The sequence below is a fragment of the Colossoma macropomum genome, unplaced genomic scaffold (assembly GCF_904425465.1).
Source record: "Colossoma macropomum unplaced genomic scaffold, Colossoma_macropomum, whole genome shotgun sequence".
Classification (NCBI taxonomy): domain Eukaryota; kingdom Metazoa; phylum Chordata; class Actinopteri; order Characiformes; family Serrasalmidae; genus Colossoma; species Colossoma macropomum.
This window is the reverse complement of record NW_023494790.1, coordinates 11,599,220-11,626,987: the sequence shown is the minus strand read 5'-3', so window position 1 is coordinate 11,626,987 and position 27,768 is coordinate 11,599,220. Positions and strand designations below refer to the sequence as shown.

At 39.7% G+C, this 27,768-nt stretch overlaps 1 protein-coding gene across 4 annotated transcripts in view; it reads right to left on the bottom strand.

Moving 5' to 3' along the window:
• Nucleotides 1-27,768, bottom strand: part of drosha (drosha ribonuclease III) — a 231,618-nt gene that overhangs the window by 17,828 nt on the left and 186,022 nt on the right. For all 4 annotated transcript variants that reach the window (XM_036572116.1, XM_036572118.1, XM_036572114.1 and 1 more), the window contains 2 exons: nt 24,459-24,562; nt 2,029-2,121 (listed from right to left, as the gene is read on the bottom strand). In XM_036572116.1, the coding sequence (XP_036428009.1) occupies nt 2,029-2,121; nt 24,459-24,562 (197 nt within the window). The remainder of the gene's footprint in view (nt 1-2,028; nt 2,122-24,458; nt 24,563-27,768) is intronic.

Here is a 27,768-nt window from a genome sequence, read left to right as displayed (position 1 = left end):
AAACAGAGAGAGAGAGAGATAGAGACAGAGAGAGATATAGATACAGAGAGAGAGAGAGAGAGAAAGAAAGAGAGAAAACGAGAGAACATCTTTAGCATATCCTCTGCAGTACTGTGCTGAAACTCAGCCGTAGGGCTGAAGGGGAGGAAAGAGGGGGATTAAAGAAAAGTGTTGGCTAAAGCTGTTTTTCTCTGAGCGTGTGTGTGTAGAGTGGCGTTATTGAGCGACGACGCTCTATCTGTGAAAAGGTAAAGCTCTGGGGCCGCTGAACCTGAGAGTGTTGTTTATGCAGTCTCTCCAGTAGCTTACTGTGCATATCCATTCTGCATTATGCGATCATAGTGCGAATGCAGCAGCAGCTTAGCGTCGGGTAAATACATAAACAGCTGAGGATGGGTGAAACAGAAAGAAAGAAAGAAAGAAAAAAGAAAGAGGGGGAGAGAGAGAAAGAGTTATCGCCAGCTTAGAGCCAAGGAGAGGGGGGCTTTCAAAGCAGGCCTGCAGGAAGGAGATTCAAATTCAAAAGAGTGTAAAGGATACGGATAGGATTTAGGGTTTGATTTCTTTAATCTGTCTTTCGCTGGATCACTCTTTTCCTTCTGCCCCACCGTGAGCCCCCTTCATATTTGCCCCCTGTCTCAAACAGGGCTTTCTTCTTGTTCCCTCTCTACCAACTTCAAGGAAGTCCTTTAGGTCACTAAAATCGAATGAGGCTGTGTTCTGATTCTGTCTGCAAGTGTTTGAGACGGTTGTTCTGGTCCATTTCTGAACTTATCATGCCATTCACTTCCATTTGCAATTTGACCTGAGCAAAATTCTGTCCCAACCCAACTGTAGCCTGACATTTTGGCCCAAGCCAACAGTAGCCTGACAAAATGCCGCCCAAACCTGACTGTAGCTCAACAAATTTTTGTCTAAACTCAACCATAGCCCAACAAAAACAGATAAAATTCTGTCTGAATTTGACTGCAGACTGATAAAGTTCTTCTGAATCTGACTGCAGACTGAAAAAATTCTTCTGAACCTGACTGGACTGATAAAGTTCTGTCTGAATTTGACTGCAGACTGAAAAAAGTTCTTCTGAATCTGACGGCAGACTGATAAAATTCTGTCTGAATTTGACGGCAGACTGATAAAATTCTGTCTGAATTTGACGGCAGACTGATAAAATTCTGTCTGAACTTGACTGCAGACTGATAAAATTGTTCTGAATCTGACAGGGGACTGATAAAATTCAGTTTGAAACCTTCTACAAGCTGATAAAAATCTGTCTGAATGAGGCTATAGCCTGAAACATTCTGCCTGAATCTGACTGTATCTTGACCAACCTGTATGAGCTCGACTATAGTCTGAAAAAATTCAGCTCGAACATGAACCGAGCCTGAGAAAACGGTGTGAACCAGACCTGTAGCCTTACAAAGTTCTGTCTAAACTCGACATTCACCTGACAAAATTCTGTTTGAACCCGACACTAGCCTTATAAAATCCTGTCGAAAAACAACTGCAGCCAGACAAAATCCTGCCCGACCCGACTGTAGCCAGACAACATTCGGTCCTAACCCAGCTGTATCCGACTCCATAGCTCCATGTGCTCCTGACTGAAGATGAATATCATCTGTTTTGGAGTCAGGACAGAGAGCAGCAGCTACTGGTCACTATCTGATTCTACATAGGTTAATTAGTGAGCTTCTGCATAGTAGATACCGAGAGCCAAAAAATGGCCAGCAGGAGGAAACGCATTTTTATGCAGAGCACAGAAACCAAACAACCTACTAATTAATTTGACATTCAGATATTGTAGATTGTTGAATTTTAAATCTATAATTAAGATACAGCATCATGAACGTGTATCTCAGTTGTTGCTTGATTGACTTTATTTGGTTAATCTGTTTATATTATGTCTAATTTCCTTCATTCTTTCACCTGTATACGATGTAAAGTTACCATATTATTACCGTATTTGCTTTTCAAGCACAAAAGACAACATAAACACAAAGCCATGTTGAATGTGCATGAAGATATTTATACCTGGGTCCTTTTCCACAGCCTATTCGCTCCCCTTTAAAGTATACGGCCACAGTGTAGGTCCGAGCGTGGGACGGGCCAACCGTCTGCAATGTTCTGAAAAACAAGACAAAACAAAACCAATCAAGAGACTGAACAAGTAAAGCTGGAGAGAGAAGTAGTGCAAGGCACAAACTGGGTTAAAAGGTTAGAGAGGGAGAAAGAGAAAAGGAAAAGGAAGACAAAAGACGGAGGGACAAAAGCAAAGAGAAACAGTGATCAGCAGAGAGATGGAGGGAGCAGGTGGGAGAGGGAGTGGGTTCAAGGTAGAAGAGAGGGGAAAAAAAATTGAAGGAGACAAAGGAGCAGCTTGGGAGGCTCAAGGACAGTGGTGCTGTCCATCCAAAATGGAGATGGAGAGGGAGTTGGAAAAAAAAAAAACCTAAGCTTGGACTAAGACATAAAAAAGAGAAAAATATCTTGGGTTATGTATAGCTGCACAACTATTGGCTTGACAGTCTCACAAAGGTGGAAAAAAAGAACAATAAAAATTGACCCCGGCTCAGGTCTGAAAATGTTCCGCAACACAACATTTCCCCCAAAGGAAATGTAAAGAGTTGAGATAAACGGCGCTGCTGTGATGTCAAGGAGCTGAGGTGGGCTTTCAACGAGTAAACAACTCCATCCAGAGCCAGACGGAAAGCACTGCCCACTTTAAAACTTAATGATACAACCTCATTATGCGCCGTTCTTAAACATCAGCTGGGAAAAAGATGTACAAGTAAACAAACAAACGAAAGAAAATGGCAGCATTGTGAGAACAAACACACTACATGTTCAAATCATGTAAATTATTAAGGAGGTATTTACTTATTTCATGATTTGGATGCATATTTAATGCACTGTGGTCACTCACAGTGCATTATTAATATTTTAAGCCTTCTTCTCCCAGTCGCATTAGACTAGAATTATGACTTCAGCTTGTGTGATTCAAATACATTCTGTGCTGTGGTTGTTTCATAAAGTCAATATATAAACAGAGAGCACAACTTTTTAATGTATATGATGTTAGAACAGCACCTAAATCTGTTCTTTCTACAAACCCACTTCCAAAAATGCTGGGACAGTAAACTGGAAATAAAAACAGAAAACAGTGCTTTGTAAACCCACTCTGACCTACACACTTAAAAAAGATGGTTCTTCAAGGGTTCTTTAGGAAAGAAAATGGTTCTACATAGAACCACGAACACTCAAAGAACAGATAAATGATAAAATGGTTCTTCAGATTGATGGAGAATGTGCTGTACATGGTTCTATATAGAACCTTTTTCCCTTTTTTCAAAAGGGTTCTATACAGCACCAAAAGGGGTTCTTCTGTTGCTACAAGCTTGACATTATAGCAATAGAAGAACACTTTCTTTAATTTGGTAAAGGAAATGGTTCCATATAGAACCATGAACACTGCAAGAACCCTTTGCATGATTAAAGGTCTCTTGGCATCATGAAAGCGTTCTTCAGATTGATGGAGAAAGTGCTGTAGATGGTTCTATATAGCACCAAAAAGGGTTCTTCTGTTGTTACAAGCTTGACATCGCAGCAATAGAAAAACCCTTTTTGGTGCTATATAGAACCCTGTTCAAAAAGGTTCTACATAGAACCATCTACAGCACATTCTGAAGAACCCTTTCGCAATGCGAAGAACCCTTTAATCATGCAACCATGAGTGTTCATGGTTCTGTAAAGAACCATTTTCTTCACTAGAGAACCCTTGAATATTAGTGTATATTTCAGCAAAAATAAAGAAAAGACAGGATATTTCATGTTTTATCTCATCAGCTTCATAGTTATTCATAAATATACGCTCATTCTGAAATTGAGGCTTCCAACACGTTTCAAAAATGCTGGGACGGGACAGTTCAAGACTAGAAACGTGTCCAAAAACATCTTAAACAGGTGATGCCATCGTGCATATAAAGGAAAATATCCAGAACAGGCCTAAACCTTTATGAGCAAAGATGGGTCAGGCCTCGCCACTTTGCTTACCCTTGGAACCCGACCCTAAATGGCACCACTGAGAAGCTGCTACAAGGATTTTCAGGTTCACGTCTGTATTTTGAATCGTCTTTTTCTGGCTATATATGTCGGGTTGGGTTAGTGTGGGCGATTCAAAACCTGTGCCATACTTGAAGGTAGTAAGCAAGAACTGGGCTTTTATGTTTGATGCAGAAGCTGTAAATGAAGAAGTTATAATGAATATGCAATCTGCTGTGGATCACGCCTACATGGCAGAATGCTAAAAGGCAACAGAGCAAAGGAAAATGTAACATTCATTTTTAGGCCTTTTTTAGGAAAGGTTTGGAAGGAAACTGAAACATATGAAATGTTTATGGAAATGCACTATATGGTCAAAAGCCCACATATTGAGTTCAGGTGTTTCAGACACACTCATCACTAACAGGTGTATAAAATCAAGCAGACAGCCATATAATCTCACACACAACCACCGGCAGCAGAATGGGTCGCACTGAAGAGTGATGCCACCTTTGTTACAAGTCAATGTGTGAAATTTGTGTGTTTCTTGTTATGTCCTGGTAAAGTTTTAGTCGTATTATTGTGAAGCGGAAGCGTCTAAGACAGAGGTCGACAACCCATATATTGAGAAGGGCCATTTTGTCCTTCCAACAAAAATCAAGCCACCTTGGGAGCCACAACATTTCCATTTTACCCTCTTGGCTGTAAATACGTCTCAGTATGTGCTAATGTACTAGTATGGACTAAAGAATATAAAATAAACAAAAAAGCAGACTTACTTTGCTCTGCTTTAAGCTTTAGCTCAGCTATAACCGCTTTTCTAGCATCTCCGGCAGGAAACTTTTCGGCAAAAGTAGAATTTTTTTTGTAAAATGTCTCTCGACAATCTAGTTTTACGAGGCTAAAGTCAGCTTCTTATTTGCCTTCTTGGTCTAATTTTCCCGTTCCATGTTAAATGATGCCTGAGGCAGAATGTAACTGCTGTACCGTTTAAGGTGGAACGGGAAATTTTGAACAAGAGGCTGGCAAACAAGAAGCTGACTTTAGCTGTGTGACTCTTTAGTGTTTGACAGTTTCTAGTATCAGATTAAACATATCAGGAAACCAGCAGGAATGATTATAAATGCAAATAGTCTCTAAATTATCAATGTTCCTCTTAAATCTTTCTCTTGGCCTTTTTGTTAGCTGCTAGTTAGGCGAGATTGTTGTCTGCATTGCTATGATGACCAGCAGTCTGCTCACCAATCTTCACGGGTTAAGGAATGAATTAGCAGTTGTTTGAGACCATTTATTGTTAAAATTATGTTAGAAAGATTATCAGAGCTTTACTTTGCGGCAAAGGAGCATTATTTTATTTTTACCTACAAATCTAATTCTGCTGTGGGTCCGCAACAGAGCAGTAAAAGAGCTGCATGTTGCCAACCCCTGGTCTAGGAGCAACAACGGCTTAATGCTAAGCAGTAGACCATACAAACTGTGTGCTGAAGCATGTAGCATGTAAAAAACACCCATCTTCTGTTGCATCACTCTTTACAGAATCCCCAACAGCCTCTGGAAGCAGCATTAGCACAAGAACTGTGTGTCGAGAGCTTAATGAAATGGGTTTCCATGGCTGAGCAGCTGCACACAGGCCTAAGATCACCATGCGCAATGCTAAGTGTCGGCTGGAGTGGCGTAAAACACACTGCCACTGGACTCTGGAGCAGTAGAAACACGTTCTCTGGAGTGATGAATCAGGCTTCACTCTCTGGCAGTCGACAGATAAATCTAGGTCTGGTAGTTGCCAGGAGAATATTACCTACCATAATGCATAGCACCAACCTGCAGAGTCCTGACCTCAACCCCACAGAACACCTTTGAGATGACGAACGTTGATCCAAGACAGGCCTTCTCATCCAACATCGGTGCCTGACTACACAAATGCCCCCCCCGCCGCAGGAAACAAATACGTGCTACTGTGTTTTGCTCAGCATGTGCGGAGTAGCAGGTTGTGAATGTTAAACTGAGAGATGTCAATCAAGCAGCTCATTATAATACTAGGCCATACACTGTTCGCAGACAGTTCTCAGACAGATCTGATCAGTGAATTTTTGAGCAATATATAAGATTTCTCTCTAGTTTTGTTCCATTACAACTGCTTAAACACTCAAATTTGGTATCATACATACATACATGTCATATTTAAATATGAAACCATTCAGATATCTGGGTGAAAATCCAATCATTTTATCCTGGACACAAGTTCACAGACATAAAAGGCTGAAATCGAGCTGTGTTTAAACACGAAAAAAAGACAGCTAAAAAAGTGCCTTTTAGTCTGATGCTCTCTAATGCACACACTGGAACAGTCCTGGCTGCCTGTGACAAATATATACATGTTTGTTGGAACAAATGTCAAGTGACCGCTTTAGAGCAAAGCTTTTAACACAGATTGACAGACTGAGGGGGAAAAATGATCACTGGCAAAAAAAATGTTGTCATTTCATTCATCCCCAGCTATTTTCTCTAAACCATGTGTGAGTTTGTTATCTCTGGTCCTCAACATCAGATCTGACACTGCTAATGTTTGGAAGCTCTTAAAGAGACAGTTAGTCTAAAGAATTTACCCAATTTCCTTCTTTCCCCAAATGTAGCTAATGTAGCTAGTTAGCATCAAACTGCCTAAACCTATAGTAGACAAAGTACAATAAAACTGAGGTTTTGAGATGCTATTTTTAAAACTACTTTTGTTTTACGTTTCTGTTTATAGATAAATGCAAAAAGGGGAACTACAGATTACTTAAAAGCTCCACACAGATAACCTCTGACTGCTAATTGGTGGGCTATAAGTTTCCATTATTTACGTAAATCAGCCTCGTAGCTCCAATGCAAAACTAAAGAAGCAAAGTTCAGACACTAAACATGCCTTGAGAAAAAAAGAGACCTCCTTATAAGAAATGGCTGTAGTGCACTGTGCTCTGTGTATCATTACAGTTGTCGCCTGCAGCTGAATGCTTTTTCATTTGTGCACCTCTTAGCATATTAGTTTGTGGCCATATTCATAAATGTCCACCACCGGCACTATTTCATCTATTACAGATATGGGACGAAGGCTATTACTTTAGTTTTAGAGGGCCCACATTTTTCATGTTTTATTGTCTTCCCTGAGGTCTTATAACGTTCGGGACAGCAACAATTAATTTTCAAATGACCATTTTCAAATGACCAACCTCTCTGTACCACCTATAATTAAACAGGCTGCTTGTTATAATGGCTTTAAGAAAGGTATAAATAAATGACGACTGTTCTAATCGGCTGCCATGAATTACGTAGCTCAGGCTTAACACTGCTTATAGCTTTAGCTTGAATGGGTAAAGCCAAACAGGTTGTTATTGCAATTAAATTCACATATATGGTTTGTATGGACCGCAGACTGAACAGTAGCGTTGCTCATTCAGAATCTATCAAAACTACTCCAGCTACCCCAATCTGATTCGATGTTTTAAAACCTGGGCTTTGCACATGACCTGAAGCCACATAGGCCAATCGTGCAAATTGACCACTCAGATTGAAACACTCCTTATGTCTGTGCATAGAATAGAACCATAAGTAAAATAATAATTTGTTACATTTAGTCTATTTGTGCTGCTTAACTGCTGAATTCGTCCTATAAAGTGAAAACTAATTAGGGCTACTAGTGGGTCTTATGGCCAAAAATGTGTATCAGGGTACACATTTTCAAATGAAACCATTTTAGACGCTTAAGTAAATCTATTTTTATAGGCCAACAGTGGATTATTATTCTATGATAACCCTTTGCTTTTTAACAAGAACCATTTTCAACAACTTAAGCAAACCTGAAAATTTCTATTGTGAAAAATTGCAAAAACAAAACTGAACAATATATAGATAACCCCATGTCAATACTGTTTTCTAACACTAGCCCTGCAGGTAAGTGTTGCTTCCCATCTTAATTTGTACTAGGCTTGGCATCTTGCTCAACATTTTTGTTAAAATTTTACATTCCACCTTAAATGGTGCAGCAGTTGCACTCTCGCAACTGTACAGGCACCTGAATCTAAGTGCTGCACCATTTAAGGTGGAATGGGAAACTGGAATAAGAAGCTGACTTCAGCTTTGTTACACCTCATATACTCATACATCTGGCCAGCAGACGCTGCTGGAATTTAAAAAAAAATTACAGTCATTCACGCTTCAGTACCAGCTACTCCATGGCTTGTTTCGCCCACAAGGCCTCAAGACCGCAGCCTGGTCTGATGCAGGTGACCGAGTAACAGAACCTAAGCAATCACTCTGGCGTCCATGTTGGGCTAAGGCTAACTGCCAACGGCAGGCCATCTCTTTATGTCCACTGCCTCGAAAACAAAGTGAACTACTTCAGATGCAGTGGACTAGACAGCAGGAGGTAGTCAAGAGACTTTATTTTCATTTCAAATATGACTGAAACATCCCTGGGCCAGCCATTCAGCTAAATGGGAGGTTTAAAGCTTTCCAGCTGTTGATTTCAGCACTTTGTTAGTTAGACATAATAACATGACACCAGTAATATTGCATAAGCAACAGAGGCACAAGTCATTTTGACTGGAGCTAAACCCTGTGATGGTGGTGCTTTGAACAAAAGCAACAGTACTTATTATAGAGAACATTTTAAAACTATAGTCAATAGTTACGTACTACATTGAAATGGTTACGTACTACATTGAAATGGTTATTTGGACAATGTGAATGCTTTTTTCATGACATGGGCCCTTTAAAAAGATCTGTTTCTGGTTTCAACACCTGCACACATCCACACAAAAGAAGAGAGGAAAGCACATGTTCGCCACACATTTATCATCATTGCACCCTTGATGGCTATTGACTGTGTTGGTTGTCAAGTCTGAGATAGCATCTGCAGTTTGCACACATACCCACACCTTTCTTTTTCTTATTGGACAGGCCTGTTTGCGGCTGCTAGGCTGCGTCACACTGTGAGACGGAATCTTCTTGCCAATCTTCTGCCCACCACGCCGTAAGAGCAGAATGTGGATGTGCCAGTTTGTTTTTGTCACTATCAAATATCTTCTACTCTCCGGTGTGTGTGTGTGTGTAAGAGTGTGAGTCAGGATAGCAGTGAATAAGTGTATCATCTCTGAATCTTTCCCAGACAGAACATCCTCATTCCAAGTGCTATTTTGGCATAGCAGAGTTTGTGCCAAAACCTTACATTTATTACACTGTTATTACACTATTACACAGCATTAAATACCAAGGGTTGCAGAATATTTCATTTTTAGGTAAGCTACAATACGCAAATTAGCCCTCTAAAGGTCAGTGTGATGTGAGCATCCTGACTTATCGCAGTTTCAGATGAGTCATTCAGAGCAATTTGATGAGCAATTGAGCATATCAGAGTCAGAATAGTCTACGGTGGCGGTGATAGGAAGCAGACATCCAAAACATCCAAAGCCTCTAAAAGCTCACAGAAAGTTATTAGGTGAAATGGTTAGGAATATGCTGCCTGATGCCTGAGATACTGTTTTATGACCGTTCAGATATACATTTTTAAATCCATTCATGGCAAAGTGATACAAGCAGGGCGTTGTAAAGATAAACAGTTCTCAAAGCAAATATATGCCACTACTTGCCATCAGCACTACATATTCCTGCTGTCGGAACAAAACCTCAATTTTTCTCGCTTTTCAATTTTTGACATAGATAGAAAATACATGTTGCCATTTATATTGTTTGTAGATTTCAGGATAAAATGACCAAATGGCTCAAAATTACTTATCAAATATCATATAGCATAAAAATCTAGTTACACAGCCTTACATTAAGAGTAAAGTATGATATTTCCTTCTCCTGTAAAGTTACTATTTTGGAGATATGATATTTTGTTCCAACAGCAGAGATATAAAAACTCAGAAGACATGTAGGTCAACTGGCCATTTTGGATAGTAAATGTGCACTACAGACATAATGACCGCTGGTTTCTATTACCACCACTGTAAAGAAAAACAGTTACTTGTGAAATGTCAATTAGATGTTTCCTATAACCATCTACCAATCTCTGACATGGACCGGGAGAAGGTATTCTTTCAGCTGCGTGATGTTTGAGGGGTTTCTCTCATACACAGCCCGTTTTAAATCACCACACAGCATCACAACAGGATTAATATCCAGGCTTTGACCTGGCCATTCCAGAACTCTCCATTTTTCCTTCGTGGATTTACTGGAATGTTTTGGATCATGTTGCATGGCCAATCTGCTTCAGCTTCAGTTTTTGATCAGATGGTTTACATCTTCCTCAAGCACACTCTGATACAATAAAGAATTCGTAGTGGATTCTATGATGGAGGGCTTGCCAGGTCACTTACACCTCAATGCTTCACAGGTGATATGAGGTTCTTATGCTCAAACACATCCTGTTACTGTGCTCAAACAATTCAACTTTGGATTCATCTGTCATCAAACCACACCGCTCCAAAGGTACTGATCTTTGTGTTGGCATTCTCTGGCAAACTGTAGTCTTGCCCTTTCCTCCTTGCACACCTCCCATGAAAATCAAACTGGTGCAGTCTCTTTAGAGACTTCTTTGCGTATGTTGTGGTCTGCTCTTGGGCTGAACTTGCTAGGACAGCCTGGCCTGGCCATGTTGGCAGCTGTTTTAAATGTTCTCCACTTGGAAATTCTTTTCCGGACAGTAAAATGGCTGATTTCTAATTGTTTTGGGATCTTTTTAAATCCCTTCCTGGACTCATATGCATCTAAACCTTCTTTCTGAAGGCATCAGTGCCTCTCGCCATGGTGATACCATTCACTTCAAAAATCAAGGGCAATCCAAACTAAATGTCTGAGGTTTAAATAAGACCTTAAATAAGAACAAAATCCTTTCTAACAATGTTCTAATCATTTGCTGTTGATGTGGAACACCTAATACTAATTTTAGCCATTTTAAGTAGTAATACACGTGAGGGTGTCCTAACTTGTTGCTCATAAAAAAGTGCACTTTTATTAATTACATTTTAAAGTATTTTTCAAAGACACTTCTGCCGTTTTATTTGTGTTGTGTTAAAAGAGACAGATAATTACAGACTGTAGTCCATCTGTTTCCCTGCATACATCGTTAGCACCCTTTTACCCTGTTCTTCAATGGCCAAGACCCCCAGAGGACCACCACAGAGCATGTATTTTTTGGGTGGTGGATCATTCACAGCATAGGGCTCCTTATTGCCAATACTAAGGATTATCAGGGCTTTATCAGTGGGATTTCCAATGGTTTAATAAGGCATGCATGAGTAAAGTGAGAAGTATAAAAGAGCAGTAAAGCTTATGGAGCCCAGGCTGACCCACTAGCTCTATTCCCTGAGCAAGGTTGAGTTAACTGTGCCTCGCAGAAACAGATCTTGAACAATGGAGAAGGCTATATATAATACACACTGACCAGGGGGGCACTTGTACAGTCTGAGGGAAGAAGCAGGGGCTCAAGCCTCCTGGGGCTATCTGTGCACGCGCCTGATTGCAAGGCATATTGCAATCGCAATATATAGCCACATAATCACACAGTCTACACTGTACAGCCATACTATAGAAAATATATCTGTACAAACCTGTAAACATCAACATGCATGTATATGAAATGTTTCTAATAAGTAGAATTTTCCATTTAAACATTGACACCCAGAAATGAGAGCTTTACTCTTGAGTAAGTTAATTTGTTTATTTGCTTGCTATGCCATCGGTCTATGTTTATGAATGAAGCAGTATTTAGATTTAATTAAAGCTCAAGTGGATATGCTTAATCGGACTCCGACAACAGTACAACAGGAATAACGTTGAAGGCAATGAGTTTTTGTCGGTGTAAACAGGTAAGTCACCCTAAAAAAGGGCACTTCAGCAAAATACTACATTCATACCCAGCAGCACTGATGTATCTGTCATGAATAATCACCACGGAAACAGAACTTCAAAAATATTTCAGGAGAGAAAAGAAGTGTTCACACAGCTCTGACCCAATCATCTCAGGACTCCGAGGTGTTTTGAATTCATTATTAAGCTCCCAGAATGGAAACAGCAGTCAAGGAAATGTCATCTCTCTGTTTGTTGAAACGTTGCAAGTTTGTTTTTCCCCTGATTTCAGCATTTTTATGAAGATGTTTTCCATTACTTTATTTTTTTTAAATAGGGAAGAAAATGACACTACTAGCAAGACATTTAGAGGGGGTGGGTAGGTAAGGCTTGAAATAAAGCTTTTCATGATTAGCAATCAATTTAAATCCCAAACTTGTCCAATTAATTAATATTCCATTATATCAGGGGGTCTGGAATCCTTTGGAGTCTGCCAGTCTGCCAGAGGGGTCGCGATAGTGGTACTATAAGACACATACCTCATCAAACACAGAGAACATCATTTTGATGAGTGCACACAAGCTCTGCTGAATGGTTCCACCTACAGGCCATGGAAGACAGGCTAACGTCAGGTATAAAGTTCTATTGGGTGAGCTCGTTGCTGAGGGAAGGCCTTGACTGACCGGCAACTTGAAGCTTTTTTTTTCAGTGCCAGACTAAAGATTTGTCGTTTATGGTGAAGTGCATGCTAATTAACGTAGGGCGAGTAAGTGAGTAGACTTCTGGACGGGGGTGGGTTGGCAAAGAGGGGGAAATTATTATCCACCTTTAAAAAAGGATGCACCAATGCTGGAGTGGGAGGATTCTCAGTGGGCTGGTAGTGTTTTAGGCCAGTTACTGTGGGCTGATGTATAAACTCACACATGTAAGCACAAAAATGCTCAGACAAACTATAAATGTTACATCCAAGCGTAAATCTGTTGAGATTTAGGGTTTAAACCAGTGACCACCACCTCAAGCGTAGCAGCCCTGGTTTGCTGATTTCCTGACTGAGTGGACAGAGATTAGATGAAGCTGAAGTTAGCTTCTTATTCTCATTCTGTTTCCGGTTCCACCTTTAATGATGCCTGGATGGGCTCTAGCATCTAACCAAAGTGCTTCCATGGCAGGGGTCGGCAACATACTGCTCTTTTACTGGCCTGGCGTGGCTCCATAGCAGAATTAGATGTTTTGGTAAGAAAAAAATAATCCTCCTTTGCAGTAAAATAAAGCTCGTTCTAACACAGGATGCTCTTGAACGCTGCTACTTCACCGCCCTATAACCCTGAAGGTTTGGCGTGCAGACTGCAGGTCACATAGCAACACAGACAGTCTCGCCTAACAAGAAGCTGGAGAATGAGAAGCTGACTTCAGCCTCATAAAACAGTCAAACGTTGAGAGACATTTTACAAGAAACTGTCCAACTTTTTCGAAAAAAATGCCCGGGATGGAAGGAAAGCAGCTATAGCTAAAGCTTAAAGCAGAATAAAGTCTGCGTTTTCGTTTATATTGTTTAGCCTATACTAGGACATCAGCCCACACTGAGACATACTGGACATAAATGTTGTGACTCCCAAGGTGGTCTGATTTTTATTGAAAGGACAAAATGGCTCTTCTTAATATTTGGGTTGTGACTCCTGACCTTACCTAGCTTTTAATGCAGAGGGTGCTGGTCGGATTTCTCACTCATCCAGTAGTGTTTTTGTTACGTGCCGCCACAGACTGTCCGGGCGCTGCACTTACCCACTTCCAAGTTCTGCCTTTTGCGTTCCGTTAACATTACGTTATCAATTTAAATTCAGAAAATGGATTTTTGACATTTGTGAATTGATTCAGAATCGTTCATGTCTGCATCGCGATGCAACTTAGAGTTTTCCCCCCAATTAGAACACCGAACACCACGGTGTCATGTTTCAGACATGCGACAAAGCAGCTTCAATTCTCAGGAAAAGCATATGACTAAAATCTTGTCTCAGCTCTCGTACATCAGGCTAAGCTAAGTGGCTACAGAAACCACAGCACTGGATGGTAAACTTTTTGCGGGTCACAATTTTGTTGTTCGTTACTAGTTTATTACTTATCACTTTTGTAATCCAACTAAAGGTGACAAAATATTACAATCACAACTTAATTTCTTTTATTTCACAAAGATTAAGCTTTAAAGGAGAAATGTCAGATTTTTAGTTTGAAATATTTTATAATTAACTAAAATTATCAACAGAATGTGAAAAAAGAAGTCTATGTACCATGTTGCTGAGATATCTACTGAAGTTAGCAGGCTAACCAGCTAGCCCTGGCCCATTCTGTCTCCTAATGACACTTTGCACCTTGAGAGGCTATAGTGAATCATTGTAGCGTTGAGCCTGCCATTTATGTCTTCTTTGTGAGAGGATAAAGAAGCAGCATACCTGCTCCCAGCAAGAAACAGCACATTCTCCAATCTGAAGAACACGTTCATGATACAAAGAACTCTTTATCCTGTTGTATAACAGCATCTGCCAAATGTATAAACAAACGTAATTCACACAAACACTATTTGCTCACTTCAGTTGGAAAAATGCTGCTTTTTAGTCTTATTATTAGCCGTATCTTTCGAGTTGACAGCCCTGAGTAAATAATAAAAAAAAACAGTTCATTTATTGATTTATTTCATGTAAAGCATAGCAAGACACTGCTCACCACTGAATGAACATAACCTAACTTTAAAACAATCAAAATGGAGCTTTTGCTGCCAAATGCATACTTGTAAAAGTATCTCATGCCATTACTGTGTTTACTCACTTCAGTTCAAAATTACCGGAAGACAAAATGTTGCTTTTATTAGTCTTATTATTAGTGATGTACTTACAGACATACTGTTAAAATAATAATAATAAAAATAACAACAACATTCTGTAATTTTTGGGCGGTTCCTTTCTCTAAAGTGGATGCTGGAGGTGAAAAAACAGTCATGGCGAGCTTCATAATTGTCAAATAAAAGGTAAATCAAAACGCAAAGAAAATACCACACCCCCCCACATCCACACCCCAGAATTTGGTTTACCTGTTTACCGTGGTTATTTTAAACAGGGAGGATTCTGTTATCTTCTGAAATCTTGTACAATAGACACTCAAAGGATTTCACTCTGTTGAAACAGTGTCAGAATACTGAAGTATAAAAATGTGTTTATTCAGAGAAGGTCAACCTTTAAATCAAGTCACACGAACTCGCAAGTGTCTTAAACTGCTGTGACCAAAATCATTAAATGATTTGAACCTGGTACTCTTGAAGAGCGAACAGGGTCAGGAGGGCCAGAACGTGATCTAAAAGTCGATCTGAGGGTGTTTTCACACTTGACCTGAACACCTGAGGATTGATCCTGGGCTCTGTTGGAGAGGGGCTCCTCACAGGTATGTCTAACACAGGAGAGTTTCCTCAGAACTGTGGATCGATTGCACGATTCACCTTTGTATACACCGTTTTGGCAAAAGGGGTAGATAACAGGCTCTATTATTTATTATTTTTCAACGTTCCTTTGGTACCAGCACTCAACGATGATGAACAGCTATTGGATGCGTGGCAGGTGCACCTGCAAATGAGGACCTGTTCTCGCTTGAGAAGTGTTTTAGCCATGCAGGCTGATAGGAGATGTGCGTTTTGCGCTTAGCGCTCACGCACCTTTGCAGATGACAGCGTCCCTTTCCCTGCCATTACGAAACCTGAAACAGGGACCAATTATTTTACTCGGCACTCAGCGCCGTGACAGAATAGCTTTCGCACATGATGTGGACAGGTTCACTTTAAGTGAACCAAGCCCACTGATTTTATGAGGACTAACACCTGTACCTGAGGTTGAAAACAGCTTTTGCAATTGACCAAACATGTCCAACTCTTGCAGAAAGCAGCCTTGGGTCGGTAAAAAACCTAAAGTGTGAAAATGTCTGTGGCAGTTAGGATGGGGTTGAGCACTACACAATGCCCTGGAGGGGACCGACAGGCCAGCGTCCTGCTGCCTTGTGCTGCCTAGTGCCCCGCAAGGTGTAAACCATTGCCTAATTAGCCACTGGTACACAGTGACCGGCTGTCTGTCCCACAGGTAATGCTTGACTACGTTTCCACAACGTGTTAAGCCACAAGTCTGCAAAACTAAGAATTACTTGACCACAAAACACAAATGAATTTAAATACTACTAGAAAAACATACTTTTTTCACTCAGATGACTCGTTTAGCTGAAAACTGCCTTTTTTTTGTTTTGGGCAGCAAAAGATGGCCCAATGAAACACTGTTTAGGTTCATAGTTAGGTCATTGGGCACATCCCAAAAAATATATGGGAAAAATTATGGTTAGAGTGGGTGAGCTAAGCAAATGTGAGACACTTTTTGCACCAGGAGACTTCCATGAAACCTATATACCTGTTACGATTCCCTAAATATAAGTGGGCTAAAATGTATTGAATACAGTTTTTGTTGGCTACTTGGAAAACAGACACACTTTTTTCTTCTTCAACTGTTTCTTTAAGTAAAGTGAGACTTACATATAAAAAAAACACTTAGGCCCAGTCCCATTTCTTATTTTTACCCCTACCCCTTGTTTTCGAGTGTCATCTTGCCCCTTGGAATAGAGTTAGAGTGGTTTAAATCTTCCCTTACAAAATGGGACCCTCAAATAAAGAAGAACATTATTTCATTAACAGGCTACTAGCGGTGCTCTGTAGGTGACCCTGCCAGTCTGCAGTGACAGCAGAGGAGGGTAAAATTCAGCAACCAGAGTGTGCCTCTGAAAAACCTCCATTTGGTGGGCCATGTAGCCCTAACACTTCGCCCAACCTCTCCATCTCAACAAAAATCAGGACACCCTACCCCTAGACGTGAACGCGCAAAATGGAGGGCTAAGTGGTGGGGTGGGGGTGAAATAGGATTGGGCCTTATTTGCTTAAGCCTACTGGCAGTATAGTAAAATCCTTCGTAAAGAGAAGAAATTTAATGCATTTAGATGAATGTATAGCAACCACAATCTGAACTAACATACTATCTTTAAAAACGAGGTCCTGTCAAGTAGAGTTCGGAATGTTCCAGTCTTTCCAAGTCTGCAGGCCTAAAAAGAACGATCTACACTTGTTCAGTTTAAATCTCCACATCACACCACATATATGTCTGCAGATGGAACAGATGTCTGCAGATCTTGTCCTCTTTTGTACCAAAGCACATCTAAATATTTCAGTGAGTGTTTCCTAATTTGCATCCTATCGGTCTAACATCTTTAACTTGGCTGAAATGGCTCTAAGATTCGTATGGATTTCTCAGGAGGTGAAAAGCCAGCGCAACAGTGTGCAGGCTAACGAGATTAGCTTTAGGCCTGATGACCGTTTACAGGAATAATTTAGTTACTATCAACAAGTGGTAAATGTCAGCTTTAACACTACATAATTGTTCTTTCCTTCAAAGCCATCATTGATGGAAAACGTATGCAAACCTTCATATGCAGTGACTAGCAGAACTTCTTTTTTGGCAGTAACCGAATACATTCTGTAGATGCACATAAGCCCAAGTTATGTGACAGTTGTGTGTGGTACAAATCATGCATACCAGTGTTTTTCAGTTAATACTCAACTGAGCACTGAAATTGGGCAAAACCTGAGTGACTCTGAACATTGCAAGACAGCTGGCTCTCAGCGTACTGATTTATCATCTCCCAAATGGCTGTTGTCCTTTTCAAGCACAGCCGTTTCAAGGGTTTTTTTAAATGGAGCTAAAATAAAAAAAACTGGCAGTAATCTGCGATTCTGTGGAAGAAAACGGCTTCTGAATCAGAGGAATGAAAGGAGAATGGCGAGAATCAAGCAAAGCAAATAGATGGGCCATAACCAGGAAAATATATCCGAATTCAACACTGACATGCAGAACATCATCCCAGTGGGCACCGCTAATCGGACTTTGTTTCAAATGGCCTACAACAGACAAAGACCATGTCAGATGCCAGTGCTGTCAGCAAGAAACATGAAAGCATGTCTCCAGTGGGTACAGGAGCATCAAGCATGGATGGCTGAGGAATGCAAAGCAGTCCTGGTCTGTCCAGGAGCATCAAAACTGAACTATTAAGCAACAGTAAAAAAGGCCTGTGAATGTCAGATGAATCCAGGTCCCCTTTGCACTATGCATGCAAAAGGATCAGAATTTGGAGCAAACAGAGCCTCTGGTATCGAATGAAGAACTTGTGTAGCATGGAACATCCAGGTAGCAAACTACCTAGAAAACTTGAGACAAGTTTAATTTTTTGTTTTTTTTTGGAAAAGCAGTGATTTCTTCCAATGAACAACTTTGATAAAACTGTTTCCAGCCTTACGATCTTCTAAAAACCTCTACAGTAACACGAAGGTGGCCTACACAGTCTCAGATCTCAACCGTGTTGAGCTTCTTTGGGCTAAGATGGAAAGCTCTGTTCAAAGCAACGCTGTGCAGCCATCCATTAGGCAGTTCATGTGGTTTTGAGAACCAAAGGAAGAACAACATGATACTAGATTGGTGTTTTCTTGATAAAGGGGCCATTTTGGATGTCTTACTTATATTGTTATCTTCAGATCATGCCACAGCATTTTAACATTGACTCTCATTCTAAAACATGCCATTTTTTCAATTTCAGTTAATGTCTGCTCCTGTCTTTTGAAACATTGGCTCTGGCATATTTCTGTAGAATTTCCAGATACAACTTTGAATATGTTGGTCTCTCAAATCACTCAAATCCTGAAGTAGCAAAGCAATTGGTTCACGCTACTATACTCCTACCACCATGCTTCACAGCAGCGACGAGGTTTTAGTACTACTACTGGTATTTGGTGTTGTGTTTTTCCAAGCATAATACAGCAAACACAAACCAAAAAGTTCAGCTTTTGTGTAAACGTTGCCCCAGCGTTGCTGTGGAACATCCAGTTGGTCTTTAGCCAACTTGACATGGGCAGTTTGTTGCAGTGCAGTTATTTCTTATGTGGTCGTCCCATGAACACTATACTTGTTTTGCTTATGGAAGAATCTTCACCTTTAGGGTCGTTTGTCATTTGTTTTAGGATTGCACTGGACTTCGTCGCACGTTCACTCCCAGAGATTTTTGCAAACTGGCTGAACGATTGGCCAGATGGAGGTCCAAATCTTCAGAAATGCTTTAATACTCACATCAGAAAGTTACACTTCTGTCTCATGTGCTCACAGAATTGTTTTAGGTGTGGAACATCCAGGTAGGCTTTGGCAAACTTGTGACAAGCAATGTTTTCTTGGAGAAGCACTGGCAAAACTGATTCCAGTCTTATGATCTTCAAAACCTTTTCTGATATACTCTGAATACCCGTCTCTATATTTCAACACAACTTCGCTGTGAAGAGCAGGTAAACAAAAGTGTGTGTATTTCTCTTGTTTTGTTTATTTGACATGGCAGGTCAAGCTCACACGAATTAATTTACAATATCTGACCCCAATTACCCTCTTTTAAAGAGGTCACTATATGAGGTCATGTTTCTGTCAATGACCCTGATTGTTTAAACCACTCGTTCAAAGATATGGTAATGTAAATGTTAATCATCACAGCTCAGCAGAAGGTCAGACAAAACTCCAGATATGCAGATGTCCAGATATGTGGTCTTTTTTGCTATAAAGAATGAAAAACAACCCAAAGCTAATGCATATTTTCTTGGTTAATCTTCACTTGGGCTCAGATAATCAACCGTTTATTTAAAAGACTTATTTGAATTGTGTCCTCAAACCACGCTTAACAGCACTGACCCTGTACGCTAACTATTTGACAGAAAATACACATAATGATACATTCCGGCATAATAAAAGTTATTTATTGTGTTATGTAGTATTTTATACAACAGTAAGTTCTGATGGCACAATCTGATTGGCTGAGAAGCATTCTACCTGTGCTGTTATTTGTGATAATGTTGTGATAATGAGTGTCCCCCCCCCCCACACAATAACACATCGTCCACCTGAGAACCAGTTGCTAAGTAACGCCTGCTTTACTGCTAAGCAAAGTATGTTTCTACTGTGACGGCAGAAGAACTGAACAAACTAGAAGGAGCCAAAAAATGACCAGAACTGATGGGACTGAAAAAAACCTTAGCTGAACCTGAGATCGCTGACAGTTTTATAGCTCTATCTGTGACAGTGCAGTGAAGGCGGTTTTGTACTGGACATTTCAGTGGATATTCGACTTTCTCTCCTCAAGGTCTCATGAAATAAATTCACAAATTTATTTCAACAATGTCTGTTGTTAAATTTTGCCAAAAGGAAAAGCAGACCATCTTCACCAGCCTGAAAAAATGATTTCCTATGTTTCTAGCTAAAAAAAAAAAATCGCTTCAGATCACTTGAAGTAAGAAGAGTGGCCTCCTTTATGTCTACTACGAATTCTACACTCTTAAAGATGGTTCTTTAAGGGTTCTTTAGTAAAGAAAATCGTTCTATATAGAAGCAAGAATATAAGGAAAGAGTTCGTTGCATCGTGAAAGGGCTCTTTAGCTTTATGCTGAATGTGTTGCATACCGCTGTTGTCGGAAGAAAACCTTGTATCTGCATTTTTGACGTTTTTCTGTTTTTGACATAATTTGAAAATGCCTGTTACCCTTTACATTGTATGCAAATTTCATGATGAATGGACTAAAAGAAACGACCCAAAATGACGTGGAAATTCTGGTTCCATTGACATTAAAAGCAAAGTCGTTTTTTCCTTCTGTAAAGTTAGCATTTTGTAGATACGAGGTTTTCTTCTGACAACAGCGATATGGTTCTATATAGAACATTTTTGAAAAGGGTTCTATTAGGCACCATAAGGATTCTACCACTGTGACAAACTTGACATCGTAACTACAGCAGAACCCTTTTTGGTGCTATATAAAACCATTTTCAAAAAGGTTCTTTCTAGCACCATTTACAACATTTTCACCATCAATCTGAAGAACCCTTTCATGATGCAAAGAACCCTGTCTGAATGCAAAACGTTCATGGTTCCATAGAGAACCATTTTCTTTACTAAAGAGTCCTTGAAGAACCATCCTTTTTAAGATTGTAGCCATCTTACAACGGATTTCACACAGAAAGAAACTAACAGAAACATCTTCAATCATTTGGAACTCCTCATTTGTAGTTTCTGCTCAGGCCGATTAAAGTTTTTATTTTTAAGATAATATTTTAAGAGACATTATAGAGCACTTACAGAACACAGACATTGTATTTACATACAAAAATACTGTTCAACCAGTTTGCACTGAAGTCCCTGTAGTTACTGAACAATAAGGCTTAGTATGTATTTTAAGGGGTTAAAGGTACCATTGAGCTCTAACTTTAGATGTCCAGGTTTTTAAAATATGGTATGAAACGGGACATTATTTACACTGAAATGTTTAAGTGACTGAGCTGATTATGGTACCGTATCATAATCATAATAAACTGTACCATAATCATAATAATGGGTATCATAATTCTTTGAGTGTTTTCTTCTTTCTTGCAGTTAAGGGAAGCCACTCCTTTCACTGACAGTGATTTGATTTAGCCTTGTCTTAACTAAATACATGTGAAATTAGTTCTAACCCTTTCAGACGGTCCCTTAATGACTGTAGTGTTGGTGATCTACCTTTCTTAAACAGTGAAATTTGACGAAAGACATTTTTAAATATATTTATATTTTGTTCGGTCTTTCAAGAGTGAGACAGTGTTGGTTTAATCATTTCTGGGTGTTTCTTTCATGAGAAAATGAGGAGACAAAGCCGAATATTCAATGAACGTCCAACAAAAAACCTGCTTTACCACACTGTCCTTAATACAGATAGATGTTACTTTTATTGTGGAAGGAATTGCTGATGTTAAAGCACATTTGATACAATGTTCAGCACTTTCTTTGTTTTACTTGGTAACACTATACTGTAGGGTCCTGTTCATAAGGCTTAATAACACCTACATAACCTTGTCATAACAACTGATATAACCCTATGTTTATAAATGCTTATTCCAATAGATGTCATAAAGGTTACTTTTGATCAAAGTTAGCACAAGAAGCCTTTATCACAGATGATGCCTATTGAAATAAGCATTTTGCTGTTGTTGGAACAAAACCTCGTATCTTCAAAATGGTAACTTTACAGGAGAAGGAAAAACATACTTTACTTTTAATATCAGTCAGTGGAACCAGAGTTTTTCCGCTGTTTCTTTTGGGTGGTTCATCATGAAGTTTACACACAATGTAAAGGGCAGCAGGCATTTTCAAATTATGTCAAAAACTGAAACACATCAAAAATGGATTAAGTTTTGTTCCGACAGCAGCAATTTATAAATGCTTATGTAGGGTTACGCCAGTTGTCATGACAAGCTTAGGTGTCATGTAGCCTTTAGAACAGCACCCTACAGTAAAGTGTTCCCCTTTACTTTTTATTTCTTTTTATAAATTTTGCAGAACTGTTGTACAGAAGCAATAAATCCCTCGAGATTGTGTGTTGTCATGAAAAACACGGCTATGACGATCTGCAGAACTCGTCTTCAGGCTGCATGAGCTGCAGGCACTCTGTAGCACTGTATCCCTCAGCCTCGTGGGTTTGACAGAACTCAGTACTTTGTATCATTCTCAACATATAACTAGATACGTGTTCTGACCTCTACTGATCAGGCGTTATTGCAAAAGAAGTCCTGTGAAGGGCAAGAAACCAAAATGGTGAGCTGTTTTTTTTATAACAGGGACCTAAACTGGAGCACCCGACTCCAATTACCCATTTTTCTCAATAAATGCATTTATCATCACACTTAGAGTCATTTATGCAGCAAACCAGGACATCTCAATGGGTTCATGAATCTTTCCTCATAAAGGTTTCAATGCTGAAAGGGTGAGCAGTAAATCAAAGGTATTTTATTTATTTTATTTTATTTATTTTATTTATTATTTATTGACAAGTCCTCACTTTACTGAACTCTTCATAAGAAAAAGCTCAAATTATTCTCTCCTTAATTTGACAGAGTTCCCATTCGAGCTGCCTTCAAACTTCGTATGTTGACCACCTGACAAAGTGTGCTGAAGACATCCAGTGAACCTTTGAACAAGCATTTCATTTCTGACCGATTTAGCGTGTCCAAGTGCCTCAGAAACGTTTCTGATTTTTTCTTTCCCTTTTGTCCCAGTTGCCAGGGGACCTTGTACGTTTCGTCCAGGGACACATTTTTCAAATGACACTCGCTTTCCTGACCTCTTCTCAAAGTAAGCCTTCGATAAACGTATTTCTTTATCAGAATTAGTGGTGCTCGTGTGCGGTTGCATAAAAAGGCTCTAAAAAAAGGAGGATGGTCAAGGTCAATAGAAAGAGAAGGGGAAGAAAAAAAAGCTGAGCATTTCGTAATTTTCTTTCACACTGGAGGAGCCTCTCTCTTTCTTATCTCCAACTGACAAACAGAAAGAAAAACACTCTTCTTCACTTTCTCCATCGCTGCCACCCTCCTTCGCGCTTTCACTTCTTCTCACCTCTTTCCCTTACTCCCTTCTTCAATAGTCATTTTTTCACTCCCTCTGTCACTGCTTCGCATCCTTATTCCCCAATAGCTTCACTCCTCCTTTCCCACACTCCTCCACTTCTCCATTACCTTATTCCCTTCCTTATTACCCTCATCCCCCCCTCTTCATTCTAGCAGTGGGCTGTACACTGGTTGAAATTCTTTCTCAGGTATGAATTTTGTCAGAACTGAAACACAATACTGTGATAACATCATGAACAGTGATAAAAAAGGTGAGGTCAGGGGTCGGCAACCCAAACGTTAAGAGGAGCCATTTTCTCCTTTCAACAAAAATCAATCCACCTTGGGAGCCACAACATTTTATGTCTATTCTAACATCTTGGCTGTAAATATGTCTCAGTATATAGCCACTTCTTTCGCATCTCCAGCAGGAAACTCTTCCTCAAAAGTAGAATATTCTCTTGTAAAATGTCTCTCAACGTTTGACTTTTTACGAGGCTGAAGCCGCTTCTCATTCACCAGCTTCTTATTCGAATTTTCCTGTTCCACCTTAAATGATGCCTGAGGCGCCAGAATGTAACCGCTTTGCCATTTAAGGTGGAACGGGAAAATTCAAACAAGAAACTGACTTGAGCTTCGAAACTTTTTAGTGTTTGACAGTTTCCTGTTGCAGATTAAACGTATCAGGGAACCAGCTGGAGTGATTATAAACTCAAATAACCAAATTATTGATGTTCGTCTTAAATGTTTCTCTTGGCCTTTTCTTTAGCTACTAGCTAGGTGTTATCTGCATTGCTATGGTGACCAGCAGTCTGCGTGCCAACCTTCAAGGGTCAATTAGCAGTTGTAGGCTACATTAACTCCAGCGTTTAAGACCAATTTATTCTTAAAACTGTGTTGAACGATCAGCAGAGCTTTATTTTACTGCAAAGGAGGATTATTTTATTTTTACCTAAATATCTAATTCTGCTGCGAAGCCGCAACAGGGCAATAAAAGAGCTGCATGTTGCCAACCCCGGATTAGGTAAACATCGTGATACAAAATTTTTATACTGGCACATGAGAAAGGGCACAAAAGAAAGAAGTATGTACTTGTATAGAGGGATGTCTGGCTCCTTGCCCTCCGTCCTCAGCGTGAGACAGCACTGCTGGAGCTGAGATTTGGGATCGTTCCAGTCCTGATTCAAAATAAACTCCTGCAAAACAAAACCACACACACACAAAAACAATAAATCATCTGTTTAAAACGCCTCACCCCACTTCTGTTACTTTCCAGCACTCTCTGTCTTACACTTACTTTCAGTACTTGGAACAAATCATAGGCTACTTAAGACAAAAACGGAGATCGGGGCCAGAAATAAGTCTCCCAGGTGTGTAGCATTGATACACTCTCTCTCCCTCCGTCGCTCTCTCTCTCTCGCTCTCCGAGGACACTTCTTCTAAAAGCACTTCCATTAACACAAATGCACTCGGCCCAGAGAGCAAAATGGAGACTTTGAACGTATAACTGTCTGTTCCAATTCATTTTCTAAAAGAGGAGTGCCTCCATGCCAGCAGCTTCACTGCCAACCCCCCCGCCCAAACCTCGCCACCACCCTTCCCCACCAAAAACCTCTTCATCTCTCATATTCTTGGCTTCATCTTTGTCTCCATCTGGATTTGTGTCGTCTTCACGTTCGCCTCAACACCACCTCACCTCTACTGTATATACTGTACAGTCTGTATATATTGTATATACTGGGAACAGTTACCACACAGACAGTACTGTCTGTTCAGAGTGAATGAATCACCACTTACAGCACTGTTCAAGGTGCAGTTAGACTATGAGAGCTAGGCCTTCAATTCAAGCCATACAACGTGAGGAAAATCCACATCAGTCATAGTGCTATTTTTTGCTAGTGTCCCTATAGGATTTTAGTAGTTTGTTACCGCTAAGCTAATAGTGATTTGCATGAACATTTCTTGGCCATTCTAGATTAAACAGACAGTTTAGGCTTCTAAAAGACATAACCTGAAAGCTTGTGACAGACATTACTATATTTCACAGTGACTCTTTTAGTAGAGAGGCTGGCTTACATTTCTAATAACCCATTGATAAAGCTGTCAATCATATTCAGTCAGTGATGTATCAAGAACTTCCAGGAGTCCTAGAGTGACGTTGTTTTCCTCACGAAATTAGTCCCACCCACTGGAAATCAAAACGTGATTAGTTGATTTCTCTGTTGCTTCGTAATTATGCTGATAATCCAACTTCTCTTCAGCTCTTGAAGTCCTAACCAATAAGAGAGATCGCTTAGCTATACCTACCTAGATACCACAGAGAAAAGCAATTCATGATTGGCCAGTTTTCCACTGGGCATTTCACAAATGTAACTCTTAAGAGTTTTAATACAAGCATGACTCTACTGAATAAAAATGAACAAAAAAATTACAGACTAGATTTGAGTTCCCAGAAATCATCAGGCCTATAAGGCTCTGATGGTTCCTTACTGTCAATCTGTCGATACTAAAAACACAAAATTATCACATACAATAATATTTGTTCTGTACATCTGTAGTTTTTTTTTGCATAGTTTGAAATCTCCAGTGACCCTTTGCACTGTGTAAAACATTCATAACGAATGGACCACTAGAAACGGTCAAAAATGTCTTGGAAAAAATGTAATTACACAAACCTTCACTAGACGTTAAGTCAGACAGCAACAATGTATTATAAAAACAAGACATTCTCAGTTTGCGTTTTCGTAGCGTTATTAGTTTTTTTACTGTACTATATAAGTTTTTTATTATTACTACTATTATTATTTGATAGTATTATCATTAGGAGCGTCAACAATTAAAATAATCACAATTAATCACATTATTTTGCCTTATTTTTCTTACTGGCTCTAATTTGACCCTATAGACAACATTTATTTTTATTTGAAAAACTTTTACTATCATTTTTTATAAGTTACGTAAGTTAACCTATAGTTAGAAAACTTAAATAAAATATAAATCTAAAAATCTTAATGCACAATTTCAATTTATTTGCTAAGTTAAACATACTTAAAAAAAAACAACAAAATTTAAATAAGCCATAACTTTTGCACAGGACACATTCTATGTTTTATTTTTTCTCCCAATATGTTAAATTCAGCAACTAGACACTAACTCTGCCTTAAAATTTACAGAGGTGTGTTCTCTGCAGAGGATGTGTCAGAAGATCTTAGAAGAGGGACACTCAATCCTCCTCCTGGAGATTTGCCACCCTGCGGAGTTTAGCTCCATCCGTGTCATGATGAGTGGAGTGTCTGCACATCAGAGCCAAGTGTATTGAATCTCAACTTTCCAGTGTGGTAGATTTCACAGAGCAGGTTTGAGCATCCCGTCTTAGAAGATGAACAAAGCACGTAATTTGACCAGGGCGTTAAAACTTGTGCGTACGACTGTATACAGCACCTTTCATACACTCAAAATGCAGCTCAAAGTGCTTTACAATTCACCATAACAGAAGAATAGAAAAGAGAAAATAACAGCAGTAGCTGTGGGGAAGAAAATGCAGGTGTCATTTTAAGAGCTACAATCACAGAGTCCATCACAGGGCTTCAGCCTGCATTATAGACTGTTGATTTATCCATAGGTCTCCCGCTAGCACTGTCCAGTGTAGTCTGTTCAAGGTGCTGAAGGTATTGCTTTAAAAGTCATCCATAAGCTGTACTTGAATGAGAGAGCTACAGTCATGAACTCCATCATTGCAACATACAGTGTGCTGCAGCTGGGTTAGCCTGTGCTACTGTGGATGGTTTAAAAAGCAAAACAAGGAAATTGTATTAATAGCGTTACAATTTTAACGTGGCATTACCGAGTTATCAACTCTTCAACAGCCCTAATAATCACTACTATTCTTTTTTGTTTAGTTCATTTATCTGACCACCAACCCAATCCTGATTTGCCTTTTCTAGTTTATAACAACTTCCACCATCTATTCTCCTATTTGCCTTTCCTCCATTCTTTTCCTTCTCATCTTGTCGACTGTGAGAAGCCTTTCTTTAGGTTACACCATCCCCACCTCTCTCTTTTCCAGCTGTTTCATTTTGCACTCCAAAAGCAAGAGTCAGTCTCTCTCCCTTTCTCTTCCATCCATTTCTCCTAATTTACACCTTCAACCACCGAACGTCAGCCCCCTTTCGAGTTTGTTCTGCCTTTTCATTCCTATTTCCAAACCATGCTCCCATTGTTTGCGAATGGAGCAGGGGAAGGTGAAGTTTGTGAAAGCTGACCTTTTTTTTTTTCCAACACCCACAACAACCCAAAAGAGCTGGAGGAAAGTAAAAAGCAGATAAAAATCTCCCTTTTTCAGGCGGAGCGGTGGACATGTGGCGTCTCTGGACCTTTTTTCCTCTCACAAATGGAAATCGGG